The sequence below is a fragment of the Chionomys nivalis genome, chromosome 18, assembly GCF_950005125.1.
Source record: "Chionomys nivalis chromosome 18, mChiNiv1.1, whole genome shotgun sequence".
Taxonomy (NCBI): Eukaryota; Metazoa; Chordata; class Mammalia; order Rodentia; family Cricetidae; genus Chionomys; species Chionomys nivalis.
Genome location: NC_080103.1, coordinates 10,120,290 through 10,144,190, shown reverse-complemented (window position 1 = coordinate 10,144,190; position 23,901 = coordinate 10,120,290). Strand labels below are relative to the sequence as shown.

The 23,901-nt window shown below is 49.4% G+C and overlaps 3 protein-coding genes across 5 annotated transcripts; 2 read left to right on the top strand and 1 right to left on the bottom strand.

The window, feature by feature from the left end:
* Positions 1 to 253: 253 nt before the first annotated feature.
* On the top strand, positions 254 to 7,414 carry Ca14 (carbonic anhydrase 14). Its single transcript, XM_057793254.1, has 11 exons — positions 254 to 597; positions 2,976 to 2,996; positions 3,837 to 4,016; positions 4,520 to 4,662; positions 4,853 to 4,948; positions 5,067 to 5,133; positions 5,577 to 5,734; positions 5,816 to 5,936; positions 6,148 to 6,168; positions 6,252 to 6,336; positions 6,980 to 7,414. Exons 1-11 carry the CDS (start codon positions 543 to 545, stop codon positions 7,044 to 7,046), a joined length of 1,014 nt encoding a protein of 337 aa, XP_057649237.1. The 5' UTR covers positions 254 to 542; the 3' UTR covers positions 7,047 to 7,414.
* Aph1a (aph-1 homolog A, gamma-secretase subunit) lies at positions 7,398 to 11,165 on the bottom strand. Its single transcript, XM_057793255.1, has 7 exons — positions 10,832 to 11,165; positions 10,119 to 10,289; positions 9,884 to 9,957; positions 9,543 to 9,665; positions 9,273 to 9,400; positions 8,815 to 8,938; positions 7,398 to 8,484 (listed from the first exon to the last, which is right to left on the bottom strand). Exons 1-7 carry the CDS (start codon positions 10,942 to 10,944, stop codon positions 8,420 to 8,422), a joined length of 798 nt encoding a protein of 265 aa, XP_057649238.1. The 5' UTR covers positions 10,945 to 11,165; the 3' UTR covers positions 7,398 to 8,419.
* Positions 11,166 to 14,346: 3,181 nt separating this feature from the next.
* Positions 14,347 to 22,846, top strand: C18H1orf54 (chromosome 18 C1orf54 homolog). 3 transcript variants are annotated; one of them, XM_057793672.1, is made up of 7 exons: positions 14,347 to 14,442; positions 14,721 to 14,860; positions 16,490 to 16,591; positions 17,629 to 17,687; positions 18,208 to 18,336; positions 21,599 to 21,700; positions 22,578 to 22,846. In XM_057793672.1, exons 2-6 carry the CDS (start codon positions 14,740 to 14,742, stop codon positions 21,695 to 21,697), a joined length of 510 nt encoding a protein of 169 aa, XP_057649655.1. In that variant the 5' UTR covers positions 14,347 to 14,442; positions 14,721 to 14,739; the 3' UTR covers positions 21,698 to 21,700; positions 22,578 to 22,846. The 3 variants fall into 3 exon arrangements, with proteins under 3 accessions (XP_057649655.1, XP_057649656.1, XP_057649657.1); XM_057793673.1 differs by having other exon boundaries at positions 14,348 to 14,442; positions 21,602 to 21,700; XM_057793674.1 differs by having other exon boundaries at positions 14,358 to 14,442; positions 16,505 to 16,591.
* Positions 22,847 to 23,901: the final 1,055 nt, after the last annotated feature.

Below are 23,901 nucleotides of genomic sequence, written 5' to 3'. Positions count from 1 at the left end.
CTCTGCCCGAGAGTTCCTGGGGACACCCATCTCGGCGGCAGAGCAAATGGCCAAGGAAGAGCTCACTCCAGCTGGGTTCCTGAGCCAAGGCCAGGACGCTGGGTTCCGCAGGACCATCCTGCTCGCCTAATCCGCTATTTAAGGAGCTGCTCGCCTGCAGCCCGGGCGCCACCCCCTCCTCACGTACACCGGTTCAGAGCCACCTTAAAAGCGGGAGGCAACTGTGAAGTTGCTGGCCAGTAAGTGGTGTAGAGACTACAGAGGACAAACAGAGACAGCCGAGAGAGAGAGAGAGAGAGAGAGAGAGAGAGAGAGAGAGAGAGAGAGAGAGAGAGAGAGAGAGAGAGAGAGAGAGAGAGAGAGAATTGATTTATCTTGGGATCCAGAAGTTCGTTCTAACCTGAGGAAAGTCAAATCCCTGGAAGCCGGCAGAGACAAGAGGAAAAGGGGAAAGATACAGACGCCAGAAACTCCTCTCCCTCACCACCTAAATCTCCTTGCTCCCAAATTCCTGGTCCCCTGTGTGGCCTTGTGGAGATAATATGTTGTTCTTCGCTCTCCTGTTAAAGGTGACTTGGATCCTGGCTGCAGACGGGGGTAGGTACTACTGTGCTAATGTCCACGCCATGTGTACTTAAGTGGGGGAGGAGAGGTGTAAAGGGACACTTGGGGGCTGGGGACAAAAGGCACGATGGTTGGGGAGCGTAGTGTAAGAGTGTGGGGGAGATCCCTCCCATTCTTTTCCTTTTCCTCTCTAGCCCAGCTATTACTGCTATTGCTGTGGCAGGAGAGAACTAGCCAGGGCCAGTGTGTGAATGCTCACACGTGTGGGAACCTCTCCGTGCCAGGCTGCTACTGCTAGCCCTCTGAAGCTCTTTCCCTACTGCCCTAGTCTCAGACAGCCCTTCTGCCCTCTTTGTTCGTGCACTCGGCAGGTTAGGGAGAGCAGGGCTGGGAACACACACACACACAAGGGTGTCTGATTCCCCGCTGATCAGATGATAATCCCACCACCTGCCAAGGTGTACAGAGAAACTAACCAATTGGTCCATTTCCCTGAAAGCAACACAATGATCGAGTTAGTCACTAGCTCTCTACAGTGTACTTTCAGGAGTGGGAGAGAGAGGGAAAGACTGGAAATGGTGTTCCTAGAGTCCAGGGATGCCTCGGGGATTCCCACACCTTTTTTTTGTTGTTGTTGTTGATGTTGTTGCTTGTTTGTTTTTGAGACAAGGAAGGTCTCATGCAGCCAGACACGTCTCCAACTCATTATGCAGCTGAGTTAGTCTTGCTTCTACCTCCAGTCTGCAGCACTGTGCCTGGCCGCTACCCGGCTTTTGCACTTCCCATACATATATACATACAGTATCCAATACATAGAAGGAGAGGGACTAAGGTTTGCTGGAAGAACTAAGCGGGAGGAGTATCTAGAAAGCAAGAGGAGGCAGGAAGCAGATGAGACCAAGGGAACCAAATGAAAACGGAAACTAAAGATCCCTTCTGAGAAGAAACAGGGGAAGAAAAACAGATATTAGAAACAGCCCAGAGCCTTTAACAGGAAGAGCAGGACATCTTCACTAAACCAAGAATTCTAGCTTTGTAGTATCCCACAGAGATAGAAAATGAAAGAAAGCCTCCAACCCCACTTGGGCTTGTGGGGGGGGGGGGTTATTTTTGGTTTTGTGTTGTTTTCAAGACAGGGTTTCTCTGTGTAGACTTGACTGTCCTGGAACTCACTCGGTAGACCAGGCTGGCCTGGAATTCCCAGAGATCCACCTGTCTCTGCTTCCAAGTGCTGGGATTAAAGGCGTGCATGCACCTTGAGCTATTTTGCAGAGGCCCTTGAATTGAGGAATGGGCCAGCTGGACAGACCAAGGGTGAGAGCCAAAGCCTCTTCCGAGTCTGAGCAGTTAAAAGAATAATAGAAACATTGGGCATTGTACCACATGCTTGTGACCCTAGTGCTCAGGAGGCTGCAGCAGGGTTGCCACAAGTCTGAGGTCCGCCTGAACCACAGAATGAATACTGGGCCAGTATGGACCACATAGCAAAACCCTGCTTCAAACAAACAAGATAAATAAAGAACTAATAAAGATAAAAAGGAATTTAGGATTTTTTTTCCAGTTTCTAGATTTAAGTAGTACAAGCCAATCTACAATTAGACTCCCTTTCTTCCTCAAAGCAGGTTAGCCATGGGGGGTAGTTAGATCCACAGACCCCCCCCAGCTTCTTGGCTAGAGGCAGAACGGCATGAGAGCCCGACATGTGACCAGCCTGGCAGCTCTCCTCTCTACACACAATGCTTCACTTTCTTCCTGTCCTTGCCAGCCTGACCGCCTTTGCCCACCCACCACCCTCAACCTAGAATAGAGCCTACCCTGACTCCTGCCTCTCTGTGCCATCTGAGTGTGCAGGAGCTGAGGGGCACGGCCGTGGGCACCTCTCCTGCAGAGCCAGTCAGACCAGAAAGGAAGAATTAAAAATTTCATCGAAAGTTCTATGCCTTTGCTCATGCAGTGGCGCACGCAGGCAAAGGACTGATAGCCCTCCTGTCGTGAGCAGCCCTGCTGCAAGCTTTTCTGTCCTCTCTTGTTCTCTATCCTTCCAAGCCCTCGGCCCACACCCTTACCCTACTCCACCCCGATCTTCTAAGAGTTACACTAACTTGGCTCCAGCTGGAGAAAAGCTAAGGGTTGGGCCGCCTGCACATGTGGATCCAGGTTAATTTTAGTCTCCTGGCTTTATCTCTTTCCATGGCTCCTCCCTCTCTACTCATTAACCACGGGCACAGCCTGGCCAGTTATTTTAAACAGGACCCCCGACCTTTCCACCAAGGTGTTCAGTTTCATGACTTCCCTTGGGAACTGCTGGAGTGGGGGTGTGGGGAAGCAGCCGAAGAGGAGGGGCGCGGGAGGGAGAGGACACTGCTCCAGGCTGCGCTGGCCTGGCCGCAGCCCAAATCACTCTCTTACAGGTCACCACTGGACGTATGAAGGTGAGAGCAGAAACTCCCCGCCACCTGGCACTCCTTTTGCCCTGGGACACCCCCCCTCACCTGACACGAAGACTTCCTGGGGAGGAAGAGCTTTCCTTGAGCTTCAAACGCTAGCCCCTCTTCTGCATTGCACACACAGACACACGCCCTGGGTTTATACATGTGGCTGCTAGACCCTGCACTAGGCATTAAAAAAAAAAAAAAAAAAAAATCCCATGTCTGCTGATTCAGCAGAAAAGGCCATGAGTCCTCCGCAAATCTGTGTGGAAATGAAGAAGAGTGGGTGGGGAGAGGCACGATGCGCTCAGCGGCCATTCTTCTGGCTCTTCCTCCCCAACACTCCTACCCCCAACGCGTCTCTGAAACCGACAGACAGAGCCTGAGGTCAGGAGGAAGAGGCTGGCAGGATACTGTGACATCAGTGACAGAGGAACTCAATCCCTTTGAACTTCTGATTAATGACCTAGCTGGAGTCACAGCAAGGTCCATGTGAGAGTAAGGAGTGAAGGACAGAAAGGATATCTGAACCCCAAGACTACTTGATAGGGAGCTCCAGAAATACTTCATCTGTTTAGGGTCAGTGGTCCCCTCTGATTCTGCTTCACCGGGTGTTCAGGCTTTTTGACTATTTCCCCTCATTCTGCTTCACTGTTCTCAAACTACAGGTGAGTGAAAGCTATATCCCGCTCCCCGCGTGTGTGCGCGCGCACACACACACACACTACTGGGGCGGCGAGAAGTGGATCTCTACTTCCACTGTAATGTGTATGGGGGGTCACTAAAGGGAGGTTGGGGCTGTGGGGCTGGACATGGACCCATGGTAACTTACCCCTCCCCCAGGCCCACATGGTCAGGACCACTGGCCAACCTCTTACCCTGAGTGTGGAGGCGATGCCCAGTCCCCCATCAACATTCAGACAGACAGTGTGATATTTGACCCTGATCTGCCTGCTGTACAGCCCCATGGATATGACCAGCCTGGTACTGAGCCTTTGGATCTACACAATAATGGCCATACAGGTAAAAGACTCTACTCTAAGTAACTGCAGCTTCCAGTTCAGACCTTAAAAGAGCCAGAGGAAACAAATAACACGCAAGATCTCAGAGTACTCCATTAATAAATGTGGACAAATGAGGTTCAGAGCAGGGCGATGGTGGTGCAGGCCTTGAATCCCAGCACTTGGGAGGTAAAGACAGAGGCAGGGGGATCTCTCTGAGTTCAAGGCCAGCCTGATTGATCTACCTAGCGAGTTCCAGGACAGCCAAGGCTATACAGAGAAACCCTGTCTCAAACAGAGATTCGGGCTCTTGAAGCTAAGGTGGGATTGAACGTCTTCGGTCAAGTTCAATGTGTAGGTTAGTGTCACAGCACTGAGAGGCCACTGTGGCAGAAAAGCCACAGCCTAGGAGAGGAGCCAGGCAATTCTGGAAGGGAGAAGGAAGAGGAGAGCCAAGTGTCCCAGGTGGTGGCCAGCCGGGGTGGGAACTGCCCCTTCCCCACCAATCCTACCTTTTCCTCACAGTGCAGCTTTCCCTGCCCCCCACCCTGCACCTGGGCGGACTGCCCCGGAAATACACAGCAGCCCAGCTCCACCTGCACTGGGGTCAGAAAGGATCCCAAGAGGGCTCTGAGCACCAGATCAACAGCGAAGCCACGGTGGCAGAGGTACCGACTAGGATACAGAATGCAGTTGATCTTGGAGAACGGATGGATGTGAACCCTTGAAAAGTTGTTTTGAAGGGATAAGGCAAAGCTTTGGGGGCAGAGATGCAGACTGGGGGATTGAGGTGGTGACCAAAGCCCTGGAAAGAATGAAGACGTGTGAGGGAACTCATGCCTGTCTCCCTTCCCACAGCTCCATGTGGTCCATTATGACTCGGAGTCCTATGGCAGTCTGAGTGAGGCTGCTCAGAAGCCTCAGGGCCTGTCTGTCCTAGGCATCTTAATTGAGGTCAGTAACCCCTAACTCCTCTCAGCTCTCTGCTCACATTCCTCAGGCTTGTTCTGTTGCTGCACTCTTACTCCAAACACACGTTTCTGCTACACCTCTAGCATACACTCCTCCACAGGTGGGCGAGACTGAGAACCCGGCTTACAGTCACATTCTGAGTCATCTGCATGAAATAAGGCATAAAGGTGAGCCCGAAAACCCTTAGTAAGAATTTAACTGCAGCCGGGCGCTGGTGGTGCACACCTTCAATCCCAGCACTCCAGAGGCAGAGGTGGGTATATCTCTGTGAGTTCAAGGCCAGCCTGGTCTACAGGACAGCCAGGACTGTTTCACAGAGAAACCTTGTCAGGCAGTGAGTGGTAGCACATGCTTTAAATCCCAGCACTCAGGAGGCAGAGACAGGCGGCTCTCTGTGAGTTCGAGGACAACCTGGTCTGAGAGCTAGTTCTAGGGCAGATAGGACTGTTACACAGAGAAACCCTGTCTCAAAAAAACAAAAACAAAACAATTCAACCACAGAGAAACTTTGAAAACCTGACCAAAGAGACTTGGGGAGGAGCAGGGAGTTGTGCACTCTGCCTAGAGGAACCCTGTGCAGGACGGCTGACACTTGCTCTGCTCTCCGTAGACCAGATAACCTCAGTGCCCCCCTTCAATGTGAGAGAGCTGCTCCCCCAGCAGCTGGGGCAGTTCTTCCGGTACAACGGCTCACTCACGACCCCACCCTGCTACCAGAGTGTCCTCTGGACAGTCTTCCACCGAAGGGCCCAGATTTCAGTGGAACAGGTGAGTGCTGGAGAATCTAAGAGCGGCTTTAACTCAGACCCTTGCCCAGGCCCCAGAGTGACTTCTACTCCTGCTCCTCAGTTAGAAAAGCTTCAGGGGACGCTGTTCTCTACGGAAGAGGAGCCACTTGCGCCCCTCATACAGAACTACAGAATCCCCCAGCCTCTCAACCAGCGGACCATCTTTGCTTCCTTTGTCCAAGGTGACCGGCAGGGCTGGAAGAGATGGGAAACTGAGGAACTCAGAGGCATGGAATAGTCAAGCCCTGGGCAGGAAACGGCCAAGGGTGGATTCCCACTTCCTTAGACTGGGAACAACTCCTAGCCAGGGATGCCCAGAGGTCATTCTGGGGCAGGGCTCCCAAACGGGAAGATGTTCTGAAACTCCTCTAACCAAGTTTTCTTCCTCTACAGCGGGACCATTGTATACCACAGGTAAGATGGCCCTGTATGGAACCGTGAAGGGGGTGTGAATTCCAGCACCTGTTAGACTGGACTAACAACTTTGTGTCCCCCAGGAGAGATGCTGGGTCTAGGTGTGGGAATCTTGGCTGGATGTCTCTGCCTTCTGCTGACTGTTTATTTCATTGCTCAAAAAATTAGGTAAGATTCTACTTTCTATTCCTTAAGTGGTTTATTTTCTATTAAAGAGTATTCTCAGAGACTGGGCAGTGGTGCTGCACACCTTTAATCCCAGCATTTCAGAGGCAGAGGCAGGCCGATCTCTGAGTTTGAAGCCAGCCTGGTCTACAGAATGAGTTCCAGGACAGCCTGAAATACACACAGAAACCCCGTCTCGAAAAAACAAACCAAGAAAAAAAAAAAAAACGAAAACAAACAATGCATTCTCAGCCAGGCGTGGTGGTATACACCTTTAATCCCGGGAGGCAGAAGCAGGAAGATCTCTGAGTTCAAGGCCAGCCTGGTCTACACAGAGTAAGATTCAAGACAGCCAGAGCTTCATAGAGACACCCCCCTCAAAAAAAAAAAATTCTCTGGGGATGCAGCTCAGCTGGTGGAGTGCTTGCCTGGCGTGCACAGAGTCCTGGGTTTGATCCCTAGCACCACATAAACCTGGCATGCTGGCACACACTTGTAATCTCAATACTCAGGAGGTGGAGGAAGGAGAAAGTTTAAGGTCATATTGAGATAGTTATTGGGTTTTTTTTAAAAAGTGTTTCCTGTCCTACTCTAACCTTCACTTAAAACACTAGTCACTTCCATGAACCACTGCTTCTCCTTCCAGGAAGAAGAGGCTAGGAAACAGGAAGAGTGTAGCCTTCACCTCGGCACGGGCTACCACAGAGGCATAAACCCCGTCTCGATGCCACGGACGCCTTCCCCTCATACCCATCAGGGGTCTCTCTAAGGGGGTGCAAGGGCTGGACTAGAAGTAGCAGGCAGACACATGTCCTTCTCCATACCAACTCTGTACACATACGCCAGAGAAGCAAGGACCCAGGGCTTCAAGGAAGAGCAGAGTCTCTGGCCTTCCAAAGCACGTAGGTCAGGAGATCCCTGCTTTAACAGGCAGTTATGAAGAGGCTGAGATGTGCCCTGATGTCCCTCACCTCACACCTTCATGGCCCCTCCCCTAGACACACCTAGATACATGTCTAGGAAAAAGCTGCTGCTGGAAGTTTAGTTATTTTTTTTGCTCAATATATGTTTGAAAACCTTACTTCTGGTTGTCTTTTGTGCCTTTCAAGGGTGTGAGAGTTCCTCTGTCCTCTGGTTGGCCGATACAGACATAGAGAAAAAGAAAACTGGGGGATTAACTCCTTGTACCCTATTCCTGGACACGGGGCAATCTACTTCTGGGAAAGTCAACTCAGTTCTACTGATGCCTCTGACATCACACCCAAGCTGCCAACAGTGAACACTGTTGTCAGGCTAGGCAGGATGGGTGAAGGCCACCAAGGGCTGGAGATCTCAATCCGTTATCCCCTCTCTTAAAAGCCAAGTTCCCCCACAATTATAAAGTCCTTTTTATTAGTCAAAATCACAATCACCTTGATTAAAAGGATGGGACATCCCACCCTCGGCAGAAAAATGGTACAGTGGTAGAAACCCTCCCAGCCCTCCCACAGCCCAGTTAAAAACTAGAAAAATGTCTGCCCGATTGGCCTGCGATGCCATGGTAGTCTGACTCCTCCAGGGGCACTGCCAAGGCGTGGGCCAACCCCATAATACCCTCCACTTCACCTTGGGGAGAGGAGGGGTGCTGATGGTCACGGACGTTAAAACATGAGTTCCAGTGGTACCAGTTCCCAAACATGCACTTCCTTCCTTTTCCCCAGGGCCTGGGACCAAGGGGAAAATGGGATAGAAATGAGCCATGATCAGCAGTTTCCGGAGCAAAAATACAGCCCAAGGAGGTCAGGAGGCTCCCAATAGACCTCCTCACTCCCCTGACTTTTTTTTAAAAAGGCATTTCTGGGGTCTTTATCATACCAAAATGGTTCTTTTCAGACCTGAGAAAAAGACCAAGATGTCCAGTCTGGGCAGTAGATACTGGAGACCTGAACTCATCTCCCTTGAGCCTCTAGTAACTTCATTACCAGGGCCACAGCTAACCTAGGTCCCTTTTCTTGGCAATCTGCACTGTCCAGAACTGGAGATGGAGAAATACAGGATGAGGAGATCGGGAGGGTACCCCAGGCCCAGGGGTCCCCCCCATGTTCCCTCAGTCCTCGGGTGGGATGCGCAGGGCAGAATACACCATCACCCGACTGTCCTCCTGCCGTCGGCCTGCAGAGGGGAAGCGGGGTGAGTCATGGGCAGGGTGAGAGCAGAGCACTGACACATGGGGAGACCTGGACAAGGGGCTCCCCAGGTGGTGGGGAGTAATGCAGATTCAAACCCACCAGTCCCTGACGGGCTGCACCCAGGCTGCTCCTGAGAAAGCTTAGAGACTACAGGTCACAAATGGACAACACCAAACCCGGAAGGTAGCGGGACACATCAGCGAGGAGACGGAGGATGTGGGCAATGGACCCGGGCTGGGGCTGGGTTCAGTCATGGGCAGTGGACAGGCAGATGGGAGCTGTCAGGCGATCAGTCCAGGTAGTCAGTCCTTACACGAAAGGCTGCGCTGGATACTTCGGAGGGAGCCTCCAGCTGTGATGAACGCCCAGAGCCCCATGGAGACAGTGACTGCGTAGATGGGCAGCAGGCTGGCCTCATACCAGGGGTTCAGGAATGTCTGAGAACAAGGATAGAAAAGATTAGATTCTCCCCGCACCTAACCCCAACATTCATTTTGTGACTCGAACCGAACCTCCCCCAGACATCCTGGATGTCTCCTCAAAGGTTTCAGCTCCTCCTATTCACCTCAGGTCATCTGCACTGGTCTGACTAAGCATGTCAGACTCCTCCCCAGAGCAGGTGGCCTAACTGATGCTGAGGTGACAGGACCTTAGAGGCTCACCTTTCTGCCTCCACCCAATGTAAGTTAACAACTTGAAGTGAGAACACATAACCCAGCCCACTCACTCTGAAATGCTTCTCCCTGACTCAGGCCCCTAGCTCCAACTCACCAGTCCTGATGTCAGCAGGTGACTCCCAACTACCAGGCCCACAGCCCAGTACCGTCTCCTCTCACAGGCATCAAAGAATACAACTCCCCAAAAGGTATGGAGCAGGATGATGGCTGCTGTCAGAAAGGCTGCAGGGAGGGAGATGGGGAGATGCGTCCCTGACCTTCTCCCAGCCTCCCGAGATGCTGGGCCAGAGGAGCCTCCCAGGGAAGGTCAGATCGGGGCTGGGGATGGACAGGGCATAAAGGTGAGGTTAGAAGCGAGCCTTACCTGAAGTCAGGAAGTAATAGGGCGAGTCGCCATGGATCCCAACCACACCTGGCCCCAGGGCATCGGCCAAAATATTGATAACAGAGAAGACACCACTGATGATACCGAAGGACAGACCAGAAACTGGGGGGAGGGAGGCGCTCATCAACGTCCAAGGCTACTACAGCGCTATTACCAGCACCTCTCCCGTGCCCAGTGAGAACCACCATACCTACTCTCCCTCCAGACTCCACACTGCCTCTCCTTGGATGTCAAGGATGAAGAGAAACACTTAGCACATTACCCTGAAGGGGAGGAGGGGGTGTTCAACTCCCTCCTCTGGTCCCTCTCCCTTGGCTCACCATAAGCCATCTGACGGATGGAGATGGGTGATCTTCCGTCCTCACTCAGTGATGCTAAGCCCTCATCTGCCTTCCTGGGATAAGAGAGAGGAAATATAAGAGAGGGCAGGGATGTTCTTTTCCCTCCAAGATCCTCCCTTGAACGCCCCTTATTCCAACCACCACCCAAGGGCTGGCCCACTTCCCACAATGCACACCACTGTCCCCTCTCCCTTCCAGACCACCCGGTCCTTACTTAAGAAGCTTGTAGTAGGCAAAGCGGAACACTTCCTGTAGAAGGACAGAAACAGCAGCACCAAAAATCAGGAGGCCATACTGGAGCCGGGCATCTGATCGGTCTGTCACATGGACCAAGATGAACCAGACCACAGAGGCCAAGAGCAGGGAGACCAGCCAGAAAAAGGCTCTGAGGAAACACAAGGACAATGAGAGGCAAGTATAGGGGCAGCCAGAAAAATCAAGGAGGGAACCAGCCAAGGCTGCAGCATGAAAAGTGGAAGTTAGACTTCCGGATGGTCAGGGAGACAGGGACCAGGTAGGATAAGTGTCTCCACCAACAGAATCATCTGTAGGAATCTGCAAGCAGCAGACGGGGGAAAAATCTGGTTAGAGTCTTCAGTGAGATGAGAGTCAAAGTGTACGCCGGCACGGGCGGACGGGCAGGGTATCCATTCCTGGGTCCTGGCTGGCTAAGGTCAGCACAGCCCCCTCACTACTCTCGGCCTTGGGCCTTCTCTGGCGCTGCCGAGAAGACTACAAGAGGAATCTGTGAAATCCCTGGAAGGCGGAAGTCGACTGCGGAAAATCGCCTAGACCACGATTTGACCCTGTCCAACCTTTTCCTACTTCTGTCCCCCAACTCAGGCTCCCATGCTCGCCCCAGTTCCTCCAGCTCTTTCCGCATCATTTTCTCTACGCTTGGCTCCGTCTCCACTACTCCCTACTCACCCCGCGACCAGGATGATAACCCGAAGCGGGTCTCCAGCCACAGTGATCAGGAAAAGAGCGAACGCTGGGCCGAACGCGACGAAGGTGCACCCGAAAAACACAGCAGCCCCCATGACTGGGCAGCTGGGGGCGGGAGGGAGCCCCGGCCAAGGGAGGCGAAAGGGAGCAGCGCGCCGGGGGGGAGTCCGCGTGGGGCGGCGACGCAACCCCACGAGGGGCGCGGTGCAATGTCACCCCCGGACCCCGGGGAAGGGGAAGGGGGGGCACCGAAACCCCGGACGAAGGTCCGCCCGACTTCGTCTACGGAAGCCGAAGAGGGAACAACCCCCGGTCGCTGCCCCATGGCCACCTCCCATCTAATCCCCACCCCCGGAAGGCCAATGAATACTTGATGGGGAGGAACTGCAGAGGCGGGGTCGTGGCAGCACGGCCTTCTGGGAGTTGTAGTCTGTCAATCCTCTGAGCCCTCCACTTGGTACTGGGAGTGGCTCCAGAAGAGTGGGTCGGGACTGGGCCCAATCAGGGCAAGGATTTCTGGGTTCACTTGTGCCTGGTTTCTTTTCATTACTCTGTGGAGAAGGGTAATAACAACCATACCTATTTCTAGAAGAGCTTTGGCGGGGAAAGATCCTGTTTGAATCTAGAGACAAATATAAAAAAAAGAGCCCAGGATAGGGATTGTAAGAAGATAGGGATGGGCATTGTTCTTACTTGAATTAGAGGAAATGACCCAGAGAAGCACACTAAGGGATCAAAGTTGGTCTTAGAAATTGGAGCTCTTTGGGCAGCCTCGAAAGGGAATTATATGGTATAATCTGTTTCAAATGAAGATTTCACCTGTATTCTGTGACGACAGAGTCAGAGAAGCAAGAGGAGCCAGGAGAGAAATATTAGAAAAATGTTTAGAAAGAATCCAGGAGTCAAAAAGCACCGAGAGCACAGAGACGGGAGGGGAAATGACAGCCGACAGCCCCCACCCCCCACCCTGAGCCGCTTAGTTCCCTTGATGTCACACTTCCTCTATTTATATTCTGAAAAATAAACTTTAGTGGTGTCTTTTCCTCAAGCTGGGGAGTGGGGGGGGGTCGTACTAGAACGAATCATCATTTGTATGAGGACAGATTTGTCCTTAGGAGGATGCATAAGCAAAAGAATCCTATGACAAGATCAGATCTGGAAAATTGTTTTTGAGAGTGTAATCAAAGAAACAGTAAACTACAGAAGTTGTTTGAAGAAAACCAGGCTTCCTGGAAGTGATTTTTTATTTAATACATGTATGCCACTCATACGGAGAATGTTTTACACTTCTTTTTCCCTGTAAATTCCAGAAAGAAACTGAAAAACAGGTTTTTGTTAAAAGACACCAGGCACATCTTGTCGCATAGTTGAGAGGATGGGGACATCCTGGTCAGTGTGCCCTGCTTCTGAGTTCAGCAGGCTGAGTTAGGGGAAATATGGACAAGATAGTCCTTCTTTCTCTCTGTGAGCTGTCAATGGAACATGGCCTGGCTGTAGAGAGCAGCCTGGAAAACTTGTCTTGTGAGTGGTGATTCCACAGACACTTGTATAGTGCTCCAGTGCTCCAGGGACTCAGAGTGTTCCAGGGACTCAGAGTGCTCCAGGGACTCACAGAGCTCCAGGGACTCAGAGTGTTCCAGGGACTCAGAGTGCTCCAGGGACTCACAGAGCTCTAGGGACTCAGACTGCTCCAGGGACTCAGAGTGTTCCAGGGACTCAGAGTGCTCCAGGGACTCAGAGTGCTCCAGGGACTCAGAGTGCTCCAGGGACTCACAGAGCTCCAGGGACTCACAGGGCTCCAGGGACTCAGAGTGCTCCAGGGAATCACAGAACTCCAGGGACTCAAAGTGCTCCAGGGACTCAGAGTGCTCCAGGGACTCACAGAGCTCCAGGGACTCAGAGTGCTCCAGGGACTCACAGGGCTCCAGGGACTCACAGGGCTCCAGGGACTCAGAGTGCTCCAGGGACTCAGAGTGCTTCAGGGACTCACAGGGCTCCAAGGACTCACTTTCGAGGCTGAGCAAGTATTTGTTATGTATATGAAGTTTTGTTTGAGTGGTTTGATTTTTCTTTGGTTTGGTTTTTCCAGACAGGGTTTCTCTGTGCAGCCTTGACCTTCCTGAAACTCACTTTGTAGACCAGGCTAGCCTTATCTACCAGCCCCTGCCTCCCGAGTGCGGGATTAAAGATGTTCATCACCACGCGCACTGTTTGTGAGATTTTAAAATATACTTTATTTTCTTTATGTATTTGGTTCGTATCTTGTTTTACAAAGTTTACAGATTTATGCCAAAATGTAAGGAAAATAGTCATTTATCTGGAACGTTTTTGTAGTCACGTGTCATCTTACTTCTCCTACTCTCTTTATATATTTTATTGTTGTTTGGTGTGTGTGGTCTGTTGTTTGTTTGGTTTGGGTTTCTTGAAACAGGATCTCTCTATGCAGCCCTGACTGTCCAGGAACTCACTCTGTAGACCAGGCTGGTCTCGAACTCACAGAGCTCTGCCTCCCAAATGCTGGTATCAAAGGACCATGACACCACACCTGGCAGTGTCTTGTCTGTGAAGTCTCAGTTGCCTAACAGACTAATAGTTCCTTGTGCCGAATAAATATGCTATTGCTTCTGAATTGAACTGAATGGAAATAGGAAATACGGGAGCAGACAGAATCATGAGGAAGGTGCCGCGTGTCTGAAAGTGGGAGCAGAGGAGAAGATGGCATTTGCTTCCTCTCTTCTTCCATCCTGTGTCCAAAAAGTTGGGGGAAAGGGGTGAAGTCAACACAAAATGGTGAGAAATAACTGGCCTTGGCTATTGTATGCATTGAGTATGCATACAGTACAGAAACTGACAGGGGTTAAGGTTTTTATTGGAAAGAGTAATAGCCAGAGGCATCTGGAAGAATTCAGAGAAGAGAAAGTAGACTGGACATGGACAGGGCTCTCTGCAAGATGAGGGAGACTAGTGGGAGGTAGAGAATGGAGCAAGAATAATGAGAATAGCAAAAGCCAAGCATAATGAGAAGAGTTGGGTTATAAAAAGAACGAGCAGCTGTGGGAGTGGGGAGCCCATGAACCGGAGGGGTATAGTGGAGAGAAGGAGGTGAGAAAGGCTAGGGTGTTAGTGTGGACTCTAAAATGTGTAACAGGTACTTCTGATACTGAGGTACCTTGGGGGTCAGCATAGGATTTGGTAAACTGGTAGGTGTCACCGGTATCCATACGTCCCTTCTGCCAGAGGAAAGGGAAATGACTCCATTTGTCAGATGGGAACCAGTTTCACGAGTTCCTGTGGAATTCTGGCTTTTATCTAACTTCCAGAAATACTCCAATAGTCCAGGATGAGCTAGCTCACTTCTGGATATATGAACAGCCTTTTGGAGGCTGGGAAATTGGAGTTTCCTTTGGACCTGACAACTATGAGATGTTTATCAGCAGCAGTGCTAAGAAGATTTGGGAGTCAAACAATGGTTCATAAACATCACTTCCATCCCCATAGCCAAGGCAGTCAGAGAAGAGGCACCATTTACTTACCGTCTAGAAAACGTCCTGAGAGGAGAGATTACAGATAAAGAGCAACTCTGCACGCCAAAGGTAAGTTAAACATGTGTGAGCCTTGGCAAGGAGGAGGGAGTCCCCGAGTGGACCTCATCTAGAGCTAGGGACTCTGCAGGAGTAACAAGTTTGCATCCATCTAAGAGGCTTGCCCCTCAGTCCAGCAGCAGTGTAACAGATCTACTGAGAAAGTAGGCGGGGATTTCTGTCCCCTGGGAGAAGAATCACTGCTCCCTCCCAGCTTCACAGCAGGAGGGGGTTGGGGAGGCGGGGTAAGTGTGGTGGGAAACAGAGCAATTTCCTCTTTACTTTCACAGCGATAGTGCAGAATCCAGAATGGATGTCCTCTTCTTAGCCGCCCTTGCTGTGCCACTTATCCTGGGGAAGTCCACTCCTGAGCCTGAGCCTGCCAGCCCTTTTCTTATAAACGGGATGAGAGAAGAGCTAGAAGGAGAAGGTAAGTGGGCATGTCAGCAGGGGGTGATGGTGCTTTCTCCAGGGTTGGGGGCTGAGTAGAGACCTGGAAAGTGGAGCCAGAAAAATCAACAGAAAAGTAAAGCTAAGTCCTGTCAAAGAAGAGAAGGCTGGTAGCGGATGGAGCCCCAAAGAGCCCTTCAGCAAGACTGAGCTCAGATTTCTGTTAAGCTGAACAGAAGAGTGAGGAGCCGGACAGGAAGGAGGTGGGTGCTTGGAAGCCAGGGGTGAAACTAGTGAGGCCAGAGTAACTCCTTCCTACAAAGTAGAAGGAAAACAAAAAGCCCCCACTTCTATTAGCAAAGACATAGGAATGGGAGCCAAGCTTCACGACACATGCCCCAGCTCTGGGGAAAGGGGTAGAAATTTAAGGCTAACCTTGACTAGACAGTGAGTTCCTGACTAGCCCCATACATAACCCCACCTCCCACCCAGCAAGTCCTGGTGGCACACGCCTTTAGTCCCTCCCAGCACTCAGGCGGCAGAGGCAGGCAGATCTCTGAGTTTGGGGCCAGCCTTCTCTCCAAAACAAGTTTCAGAACATCCAGGGCTACACCGAGAAACCCTGTCTCAAATAAATAAATAAATAAATAAATAAATAAATAAATAAATAACCCCTATTTCACAAAACAAAACCAAATTGGGTGTGGTAGCTCACTTCTTTAATTTCAGCCCTCTAGAGGCGGAGACAGGAGGATCTCTGAGTTCTAGGCTGGTTGGGGATACATAGTGAACTCTGTCTTAAAAAAAAAGAAAGACATAAATATGGATTGGCCTATAGGATAGTAGAAAACTGACTGTCTTTAGGGACAGAGTCCCAAGAGTAGCTTGGCTCCTTCCCTTCTTTGTTCTCCAGTCTGTCAGGTGTGTCTCATTGTTTTCCTTTCCCGTGTCCTTAGTTTGGGGTTGGAGGGATGTATTTAGCAGAAGGCCTAGAATTCGGGATTCAATTATCAACACCACCATTTTTAGTTTTGGAAGGGAAGAGGAGCTATGATGGGTCATTTGGTCCAGCTGACTCATTTTAAGGAAAGGGATGTGAGGCCTGCTGTGGTGGTGCACGCCTTTAGAGTCCCAGCATTTAGGAAGCAGAGGCAGAAGTAGGCAGATCTCTGTGATTTCAAGGCTGAACTGGTCTATACAGTGAGTTTCAGGACAGCCAAGGCTATGTAGGGAGCCCTGTATAGTGTGGGAGGAGGGGAATAAACGGACTGTTCAAACATCTGCTTAGTTAGCAGTGAAGCTGGAAGTAAACCCAAATCTAAACGCCTGAGATGGTAGTGGTTTTGTGAGAGATGTATAAGAAATTTGGGAGCATATGGAATCTATATGATTTTCTGAATTTCTGGTCTCTGTCTTCCGCTCACAAAGGGTTTACAGCTCCTGTGGGGCTTAGCACATGTGAAGGGATCTGCTTTCTGTCCTGGGAGTTCTGCACGGAAAGCAGACGGCTGCCTCCCCCCCCCCCCCCCCCCGCCTGGGCGGGTTTGGAGGTACAGAGGCAGGGAGAGGAGACCTCTGGAGAGGAGGCAGAAGGAAGGAGAACCGGGAGGTGTGGGGTCAACTCCATGTGTGCTGTTGCTAAGGAGCTCCAGAAGCTTTTGACCTGCAGCTCTTGTCCCTGCAGGACAGGAATACGAGGACGAAGAAGAGCTGGACGAGAGTGAATACTATCAAGTGTCGTATTATTATTACACAATTACCCCTAATTACGGTGCGTATACGAGAGGCTCTGGCTTGGGGGGGGGTCGGAAGAGATTTGGGGAATACTTAATTCAAAGACTGCCCTTCACATTACAACAGAACAAGAGGATCAGACAGAATTTTGGCTGTAAGCAAAACTTATCAAGATTCTTGATATTTCTCAAGTTTATGAAATTTTTTAAATTAAGAATTATTATAGCTTGGCAGTGATGGGGCACGACTTTAATCCCAGCACTTGAGAAGTAGAAACGGGTGGATCTTTGTGAGTTCGAGGCCAGCCTAGTCTATAGAGTGAGTTCCAGGATAGGCTCCAAAGCTACAGAGAAACTTTGTCTCAAAAAGCAAAGACAAACAAACAAACAAAACAAACAAAAAAAGATTTAGCCAGGCATGGTGATGCACCTTTAATTCCAGCACTCAGGAAGCAGAGGCAGGCAGATCTCTGTGAGTTCTAGGCCAGCCTGGTCTACAGAGTGAGTTTCAGGACAGCTAAGGCTGTTAAACAGAGAAAGCCTGCCTCAAAAACCAAAACAAAAATTTGGTATATTGGAGGGGTGTGTGCTTATACATAAGTGAAGTTGCCATGGAGATCAGTGATGTGAAATCCCACTGAAGCTGGAGTTAGGAGAGATTGACAGCTGCTCAGGATGGATTCTAGAAACTAGACTCAGACCCTCTGAAAGAGAAATACGTGTTCTTAACTGCTAAACCATCTTGCCAGCTCCAATTCATTAACTTTTTTGTTTGTTTGTTTGTTTGTTTTTTGTTTTTTGAGACAGGGTTTCTCTGAAGCTTTGGAGCCTGCCCTGGAACTAGCTCTTGTAGACCAGGCTGGCCTCGAACTCAGAGATCTGCCTGCCTCTGCCTCTCGAGTGCTGGGATTAAAAGCGTATGCCACCACCGCCCGGCTCATAAACATTTTTAACACTAAAAATAACTAGAAGTAGGCGGTACCTACACATCTTATAACTTAGGAAAGGTGGAATATTCTGAGCAGTTTCTTCCCCTTTTATTTCTGTTTTTTTTTTCTTTTTTTCTCTTCTCCAGATGACTTTAGTCCAAACTTCACTGTCGATTACTCCGTGTTTGAGTCGGAGGATAGGTTGGTGAGTGACTTCTCTGTTTAAGAGGGTCAAATAACAGTCAAACAGAAACTGGGAAGAGCTGAAATGTAACTAGGTAGCAAGAATGAACATCAGGGCTGGGTATGGTTGTCCACTCCTATAATCCCAGCACTTGGATTGCCATGGGTTGAAGGTCAGCCTGGTCTACGTAGCAAGTTCCAGGCCAGCCAGGACTGTTTAGTAAGACTGTCTCAGCAAGAACAGAAAACCTGGTAGATAGAAACTAGGAAGTGGGTGCCACACAACCGCTCAACTGTGACTGGAAGGGAGCCAGAACCCAGTGGCTTACGGACACGTGAAGGAGGGGCAGTCGAGGGACTTGTGGAATGGAATACATAGATAATCCATGCTGGCACTGGACCCAGACAATCCCTGACCTTAAGTTTTGGTCATGTGGGGTTGGGGGTGAGGTAGGAGGCTTGCTGGAAGGAAGAGAGCATCTGTGGGGGATGTTAGACGGAAGGAAGAGATGATGACTGTTTCCCAACCCTACCGAGGTCAGAACGGGTTGGAGAAGGAGGCGACCACAGAGGCAGTGGAGACCACCATTAGTCTCCACACAGAACTCGCGGACCCTCAGAATCCTGTGACGAGGAGACCAGTGACGACGAAGCCAGTGACTACAGAGCCAGTGAGTGAAATGGGGATTAAGGAGGAGGGCAGTGTGACTGACTCTCTCACCCTGACAGATCCCAGGTCTGAGACCTTGAATAAACAGAGGGTGGGTTCTGGTGGAGGAGAGAACCAATGGTTAATATTTCCACGTAGATATTCTAATTTGGTTTCCCTGCGCTGTGCTGAAACACTGACTTGGGGAGGAAAGGGTTATTACAACGCCCAGGTCACACACCCAGGGCAGGAACTCAAGCCAGGAGCTGCAGCGTAGACTTGGGAGGCACACAGCTTACTGACTTGCTTCCATGGCTTGCTCAGCTTGCTCTTTTATACCATTGGCCCACAGTGGGCTGGCCGTTTCCGTATCAATCATTAATCAGGAAAATTCCCCCAAAGACATCCCCACAATCCAATCTGATGGGGTCAACTCCTCAGATGCGGTTCCATCTTCCCAGGCGACTCTGTTGTGTAACTAACCAGCAGAACCGGTATCACACTTGGGCCACACCACATGTGCGGAGGCCTGAGGACGACTTTGGGGAGTCAGTATGTCAGGATTGAGTGGCTCACGCTTTTACCTGCTGAGCCAGCCCAGATTTTGTTTTAGATACAATTTAAGCCTAAAATAGCCGGGCGGTGGTGGCGCACGCCTTTAATCCCAGCACTTGGGAGGCAGAGGCAGGTGGACCTCTGTGAGTTCGAGACCAGCCTGGTCTACAAGAGCTAGTTCCAGGACAGGCTCCAAAACCACAAAGAAACCCTGTCTCGAAAAATAAAAAAAAAAAAAAAAAAAAAAAAAAGACTAAGATAGCTTTTGCTTGTTAGGTGTTCTGAAAGGAAGAAAAAAAAAGGAAGACTAGAGACTAGTTATTAGGAGAGAGAAAGCTGCCGAGGGAAGAGAAGCAGAGCGAATAGCTGGGCTTGGTGACGAGGGTATGACAGAAGGAAAGTTTACAGAGCAGGACAGTATGAATCAAAACATATGCACAAGGGCTGGGCTGCAAAGGAAATTCAAGAATTAAGTTTTTGCCATGTGGGGTTGGGGACAGGAGTCTTCCTTGCAGGACAGGGTGATGAGGAGAAAAACTCTAAACAGGCCATTTGTAGAGGGTACTGATGGAAGCAAGACCAGCCTGAGTGACACAGCAAGACTCTATTGGGGGGAAATGGCCAGGCATGGTGACACACGCTTTTAATTCCAGCATTCAGAGCCAGAGGCAGGGGGATCTCTGTGAGTTCCAGGTCAGTTTGGTCTGCAGAGCAAGTTCCAGGGCTGAGAGAGATAAATAATAGACTTTGTCTTAGAAAACTTTTTTTTTTTTTTTTTGAGGCAGGGTTTCTCTGTGTGACAGCCCTGGCTGTCCTGGAACTAGCTCTTGTAGAACAGGCTGGCCTCGAACTCACAGGGACTCACCTGCCTCTGCCTCCGGAGTGCTGGGATTAAAGGCATGTGCCTCCACTGCCCAGGTTAGAAAACTGTTTTTGGCAGTGCGATGGCTCATTAAATAAAGACACTTGCTAAGAAGCCTGAGGACCTGGGTCAAGTTTGCTCCCTGAGACCTGCTTGGTAGGATAAGAGAGATTCCAAGAGTTGTCCTTTGACCACACATGTAACATCCCATGCCCTCCTACCTAAATAAATGTAAAAAAATTGCTTAAAGTTAGGGATAAATAGATGGTCTGAAGTGTCAGGCCGGACTTTGGGTTGATACACAATGGGGAGCCTGGTAAACCCTCCAAGTGGGGTGAAGACAATGGAATCAAAATTTAGGAAAACTCTTCATCTGACTAAATGCAAGATGCATAGTGGAAAAGTTGATGCTGTCTAAGAAACCCCCGATAAAGGGCTGGACTAGGGGAATGGCACGTAAATTGAGAGCAGAAGAATAAAGTTAGAAGAAAATGCTTCTCTTCGGTAGTAATCCTATAAAGGGGGAGTTAAAATAACTTGCAAACTTTAACCATGTTTGGGGAGGACCAGAGAGGTGGCTCAGATGGTACAGATGTCTGCCATAGGATGATCTGAATTCAACCCCAGGACCCGTGTGATGGAAGGAAAGAACGAACCTTCACGTTGTCCTCTGACCTCTCCACATATGCACACATACACACACCAACACACACATGTACATATGAAATAGAAATAGGATCTAATAAACATGTTTGGGAAATGGTTGACCAAGATGGGAACTTTTGGAGGCCAGTGTGACTTAGGTTGGAAGTGATAATTTTGACAGCCTGTGTGGGTGTTCTGAAGGCAGCAAACTAGATCAGGAGTAGAGACCTACGGGCAGAGTTACAGTCGTGAAAGCAGGGAGGCCGGTGACTCAGTCAGTGGAGGAAGAGAAATCAATCAAGGAAAAGGAACAGGCAGGCAGACAGCCAACTTTTTTTTTTTTTTTTTTTTTTTTTTGCATTATAGGGACTAGAAGAGAAAACTTGATATAATCAGTTAAAAGCTACCAAGAGCCTAAAACCTATCTCAAAAATAAGGAAGGCTCATGTACATGCTTTTAATCTCAGCATTCAGGAGGCAGAGTCAGGAAGATCTCTCTGAGTTCGAGTCTAGCCTGTCCTACACAGTGAGTACTAGTAAAACTAGAGCGATGTAGAGAGGCCCTGTCTGAAAAAAACAAAACAATAAAAGAAAAGAGAAGAGCAGGAGAGAAGAGATTGGGGTGTAGCTCAGCGGTGGCGCTCTGGTATGGCATTTGTAAAACTCTGGTTTTCATCCCTATGGGGGTATGTGTGATGATGAACATTATGAAAATATAGACCCATCTGAAAAATATGAAATTAAAAACAAACAAACAAAAAAACCAAAACAGAACACCAATGGCTATCAAGGCCAATGCAACGGACCAAAAACCAGTGTACAAGCAGTTGAATACAAATGAGAGGAACCAGCAGGACTGACCAGCAAAGCCTGACACTAAATCCCCCACAGGTTTTTAAATGCACAGTAGGTTCTCTGTAGGTGGTAAGCCCCTCTTATGTGCAGGAACGTAATAATGTCTCATTTACAACCCCCAAAGCACCTACTACAGTGACTAGCACAAAGTCATGCACACAAAATATAAAACATCGAATGTCATTGAGAGTCGTGGCCTTCTAAGTAGGAAGAATTCTTTACAGCGATGGGGAGGAGGGCTGAATCTCCTTTGAGACCAGAGGTAAGGAAAAAGGGGGTTAGTGTAAGGAGGTAGCTATCTTCCTGGAAGGGGAATGGGAATTGTTAGGAAGGGTGACAATGACCTCTTGTGTGGGGGGTGTTTTAGCAGATTCCAGATCAGAATGATGCCATGTCCAGCCTGCAGAGTTCTGTGTCCTGTCTTCTCTTATGGACCCTCCTTCAAGGAGGGCTGCACTTTATGTAGAAGGTAAGAGGGCAGCCACAGGCTTTGGTGGGGTGCTATGAAGCAATTCTTACCAACCTGCTCAGTTCTCCTATGCTTAAGGAAAGAAGCAGGATCACATTTAGAAATATCTAATTATCTAATCTTAAAATTTGGAATGAGTTGAAACAAAGATTTGTGATGCCATTCGTTTATTCTGGTCTGGGAGGACTTTCAAGACCTCCTAGGCGAGAGGCAGGCTGAATGGAGAAGCCTTTTTCCAAGCTCTCAACAAGCCTGGAAAAATCAGGGCTGATTCTGCCCAGGCTTGAAGTTATGGCAGGTGCCAGAGGTCAAAATGGGTGTGTCCTACAACCCTGTAGAGCCAAGAGGCAAAGTTCAGCAGGAGGAGGAAGGAGGCATGAAAGGGACACATCTTTCTCAACAAAAAATGGAGAATCCATCTTAGAACATGAAATCTGTGGGGTCTGCATAGAAATGGGAGCAAGGGGAGACTTCCTTGGCCTCCTGTTCTTGTTTCTTGGATCTATTGCTTTCCTGTGTATGTATAGAGGAGGGATGTATACGTGAGTGCGGAGCTTAGGAGGCCAGAGCCCCCAGAGTTCCAGGAATGGGAGTTTACTGGAGTTTGGGAACCGCCTGGCATTTGTGTTAGGAATTGAACTTAGTCAGCCAATTGTCAATAATGGGCAGTGGTGGTGCAGGCTTTTAAACCCAGCACTCGAGAGGCAGAGGCGGGCGGATCTCTGAGAATCCAAAGCCAGCCTGGTTTACAGAGCGAGTTCCAGGACAGCCAAGGCTACACAGAAAAATCCTGTCTTGAAAGACAAAACAAAACGAAGTGTGTCCTCTTAAACATCAAGTCAGCCACCTGATTCTATTTTTATTCCCCTCCCTCCAGGTGAGAGAAGGCTGCTATGACTCTTCGGACTAGAGTTTGGCAAGAAGTTGGTTGAAAAATAAAATAGTTTTGTCTACTTCTTAATGACGGTTCTAAAGTCAACAATTACAGCAAAACTTGGGGGGGGGACATGAAGGGCAGATCAGAAAGAGAATTAGAAACCAGTGTAGTGGTGCATGCCTAGAATTCGGGAGGCAGAGGCAGGCACATCTCTTGAGTTCAAAGCCAGCCTAGTCTGCAAAGAGTTCCTCCAGGGCAGCCAGGACTACATAGAGAAACCCTGTCTGGGTGGGTGGGTGGGGACCACACACAAAACAAAACAAACAAAAAACCCTTGAGTTAGATGTCAGTTAATTAGAAGGAATCATACCCCATAAATAAACCTAGTTTGGGGTAGAAAAGAGAATACTCACAGATAACAGGTTTATTCTGAGCCTGTAATTCAAATTTTTTCTTCTTCTAATCTTTCTTTTTTCTAACAGTCTCCCGTGGCTCAGGCTGGTCTTGAACCCATCTCCTGCATCCAACCCCTACGATTACAGCAGGAATGAAACATCACACCCAGCTTAATTATATTTTATATGACATTGTCTTGAAACTTTGGGGAAACAGTGCTGAGGTTTAATTTAGAAACTCTTCCTTTTTCTAAAATAACCACATTGCTAAATATAAGTAAAGAGTATTCAAATATATTTAAAATAATCATGTACTCTCCATACCCCGACTTATATTCCTGTTCAATTTTTTTTAGTAAGAATATGCATTTAAAAAAATTAAAGTCTCTGTCCTCCCTACCTTAGTCAGAACTAGAGTGCCCCCTTGCGATCCCTCTGTTGTCTTCAAATTATAGGGTCTTGGTCTTCATTGTTTGCTTTAACTCTGACTTGATAAAAAGGATGTTAGCGTCTATGGGTGACTCTGGACTTGCTCTTTTCCTTCCTCAACGTCTTTCCAGTCTTCTCAAAGGAACAAATAAGCTGGCGCCAAATAAAGCCATAACCTTGAGGATCAAGGACTCTGTTCCCTGTGCTCAGAATCAGAGAATTGAGGTGAAGGGTCCCAAGAGCCTGGGGCAGAAAAGTCAGGGACGAGTTCGGCTTTGACCCCAGAGTCTTGGCGGGCTGGCATCTGAGATGGTAACGTGCTTGGCGGGTTATGTAAGAACCGGCTGCAGAAGCCGCTCGGCGGGAGCCCCGGAGAGAACGCGCTGTTCCGGCGGCAGTCCCCACCCTCCTCGCCCAGCAGGGCAGGAGGCACCCAACTATCAGCCGAGGAGGGGAGGATGAAAGAGTGGGGAGTCACGAGGGCGAGCCGCCGACACGGG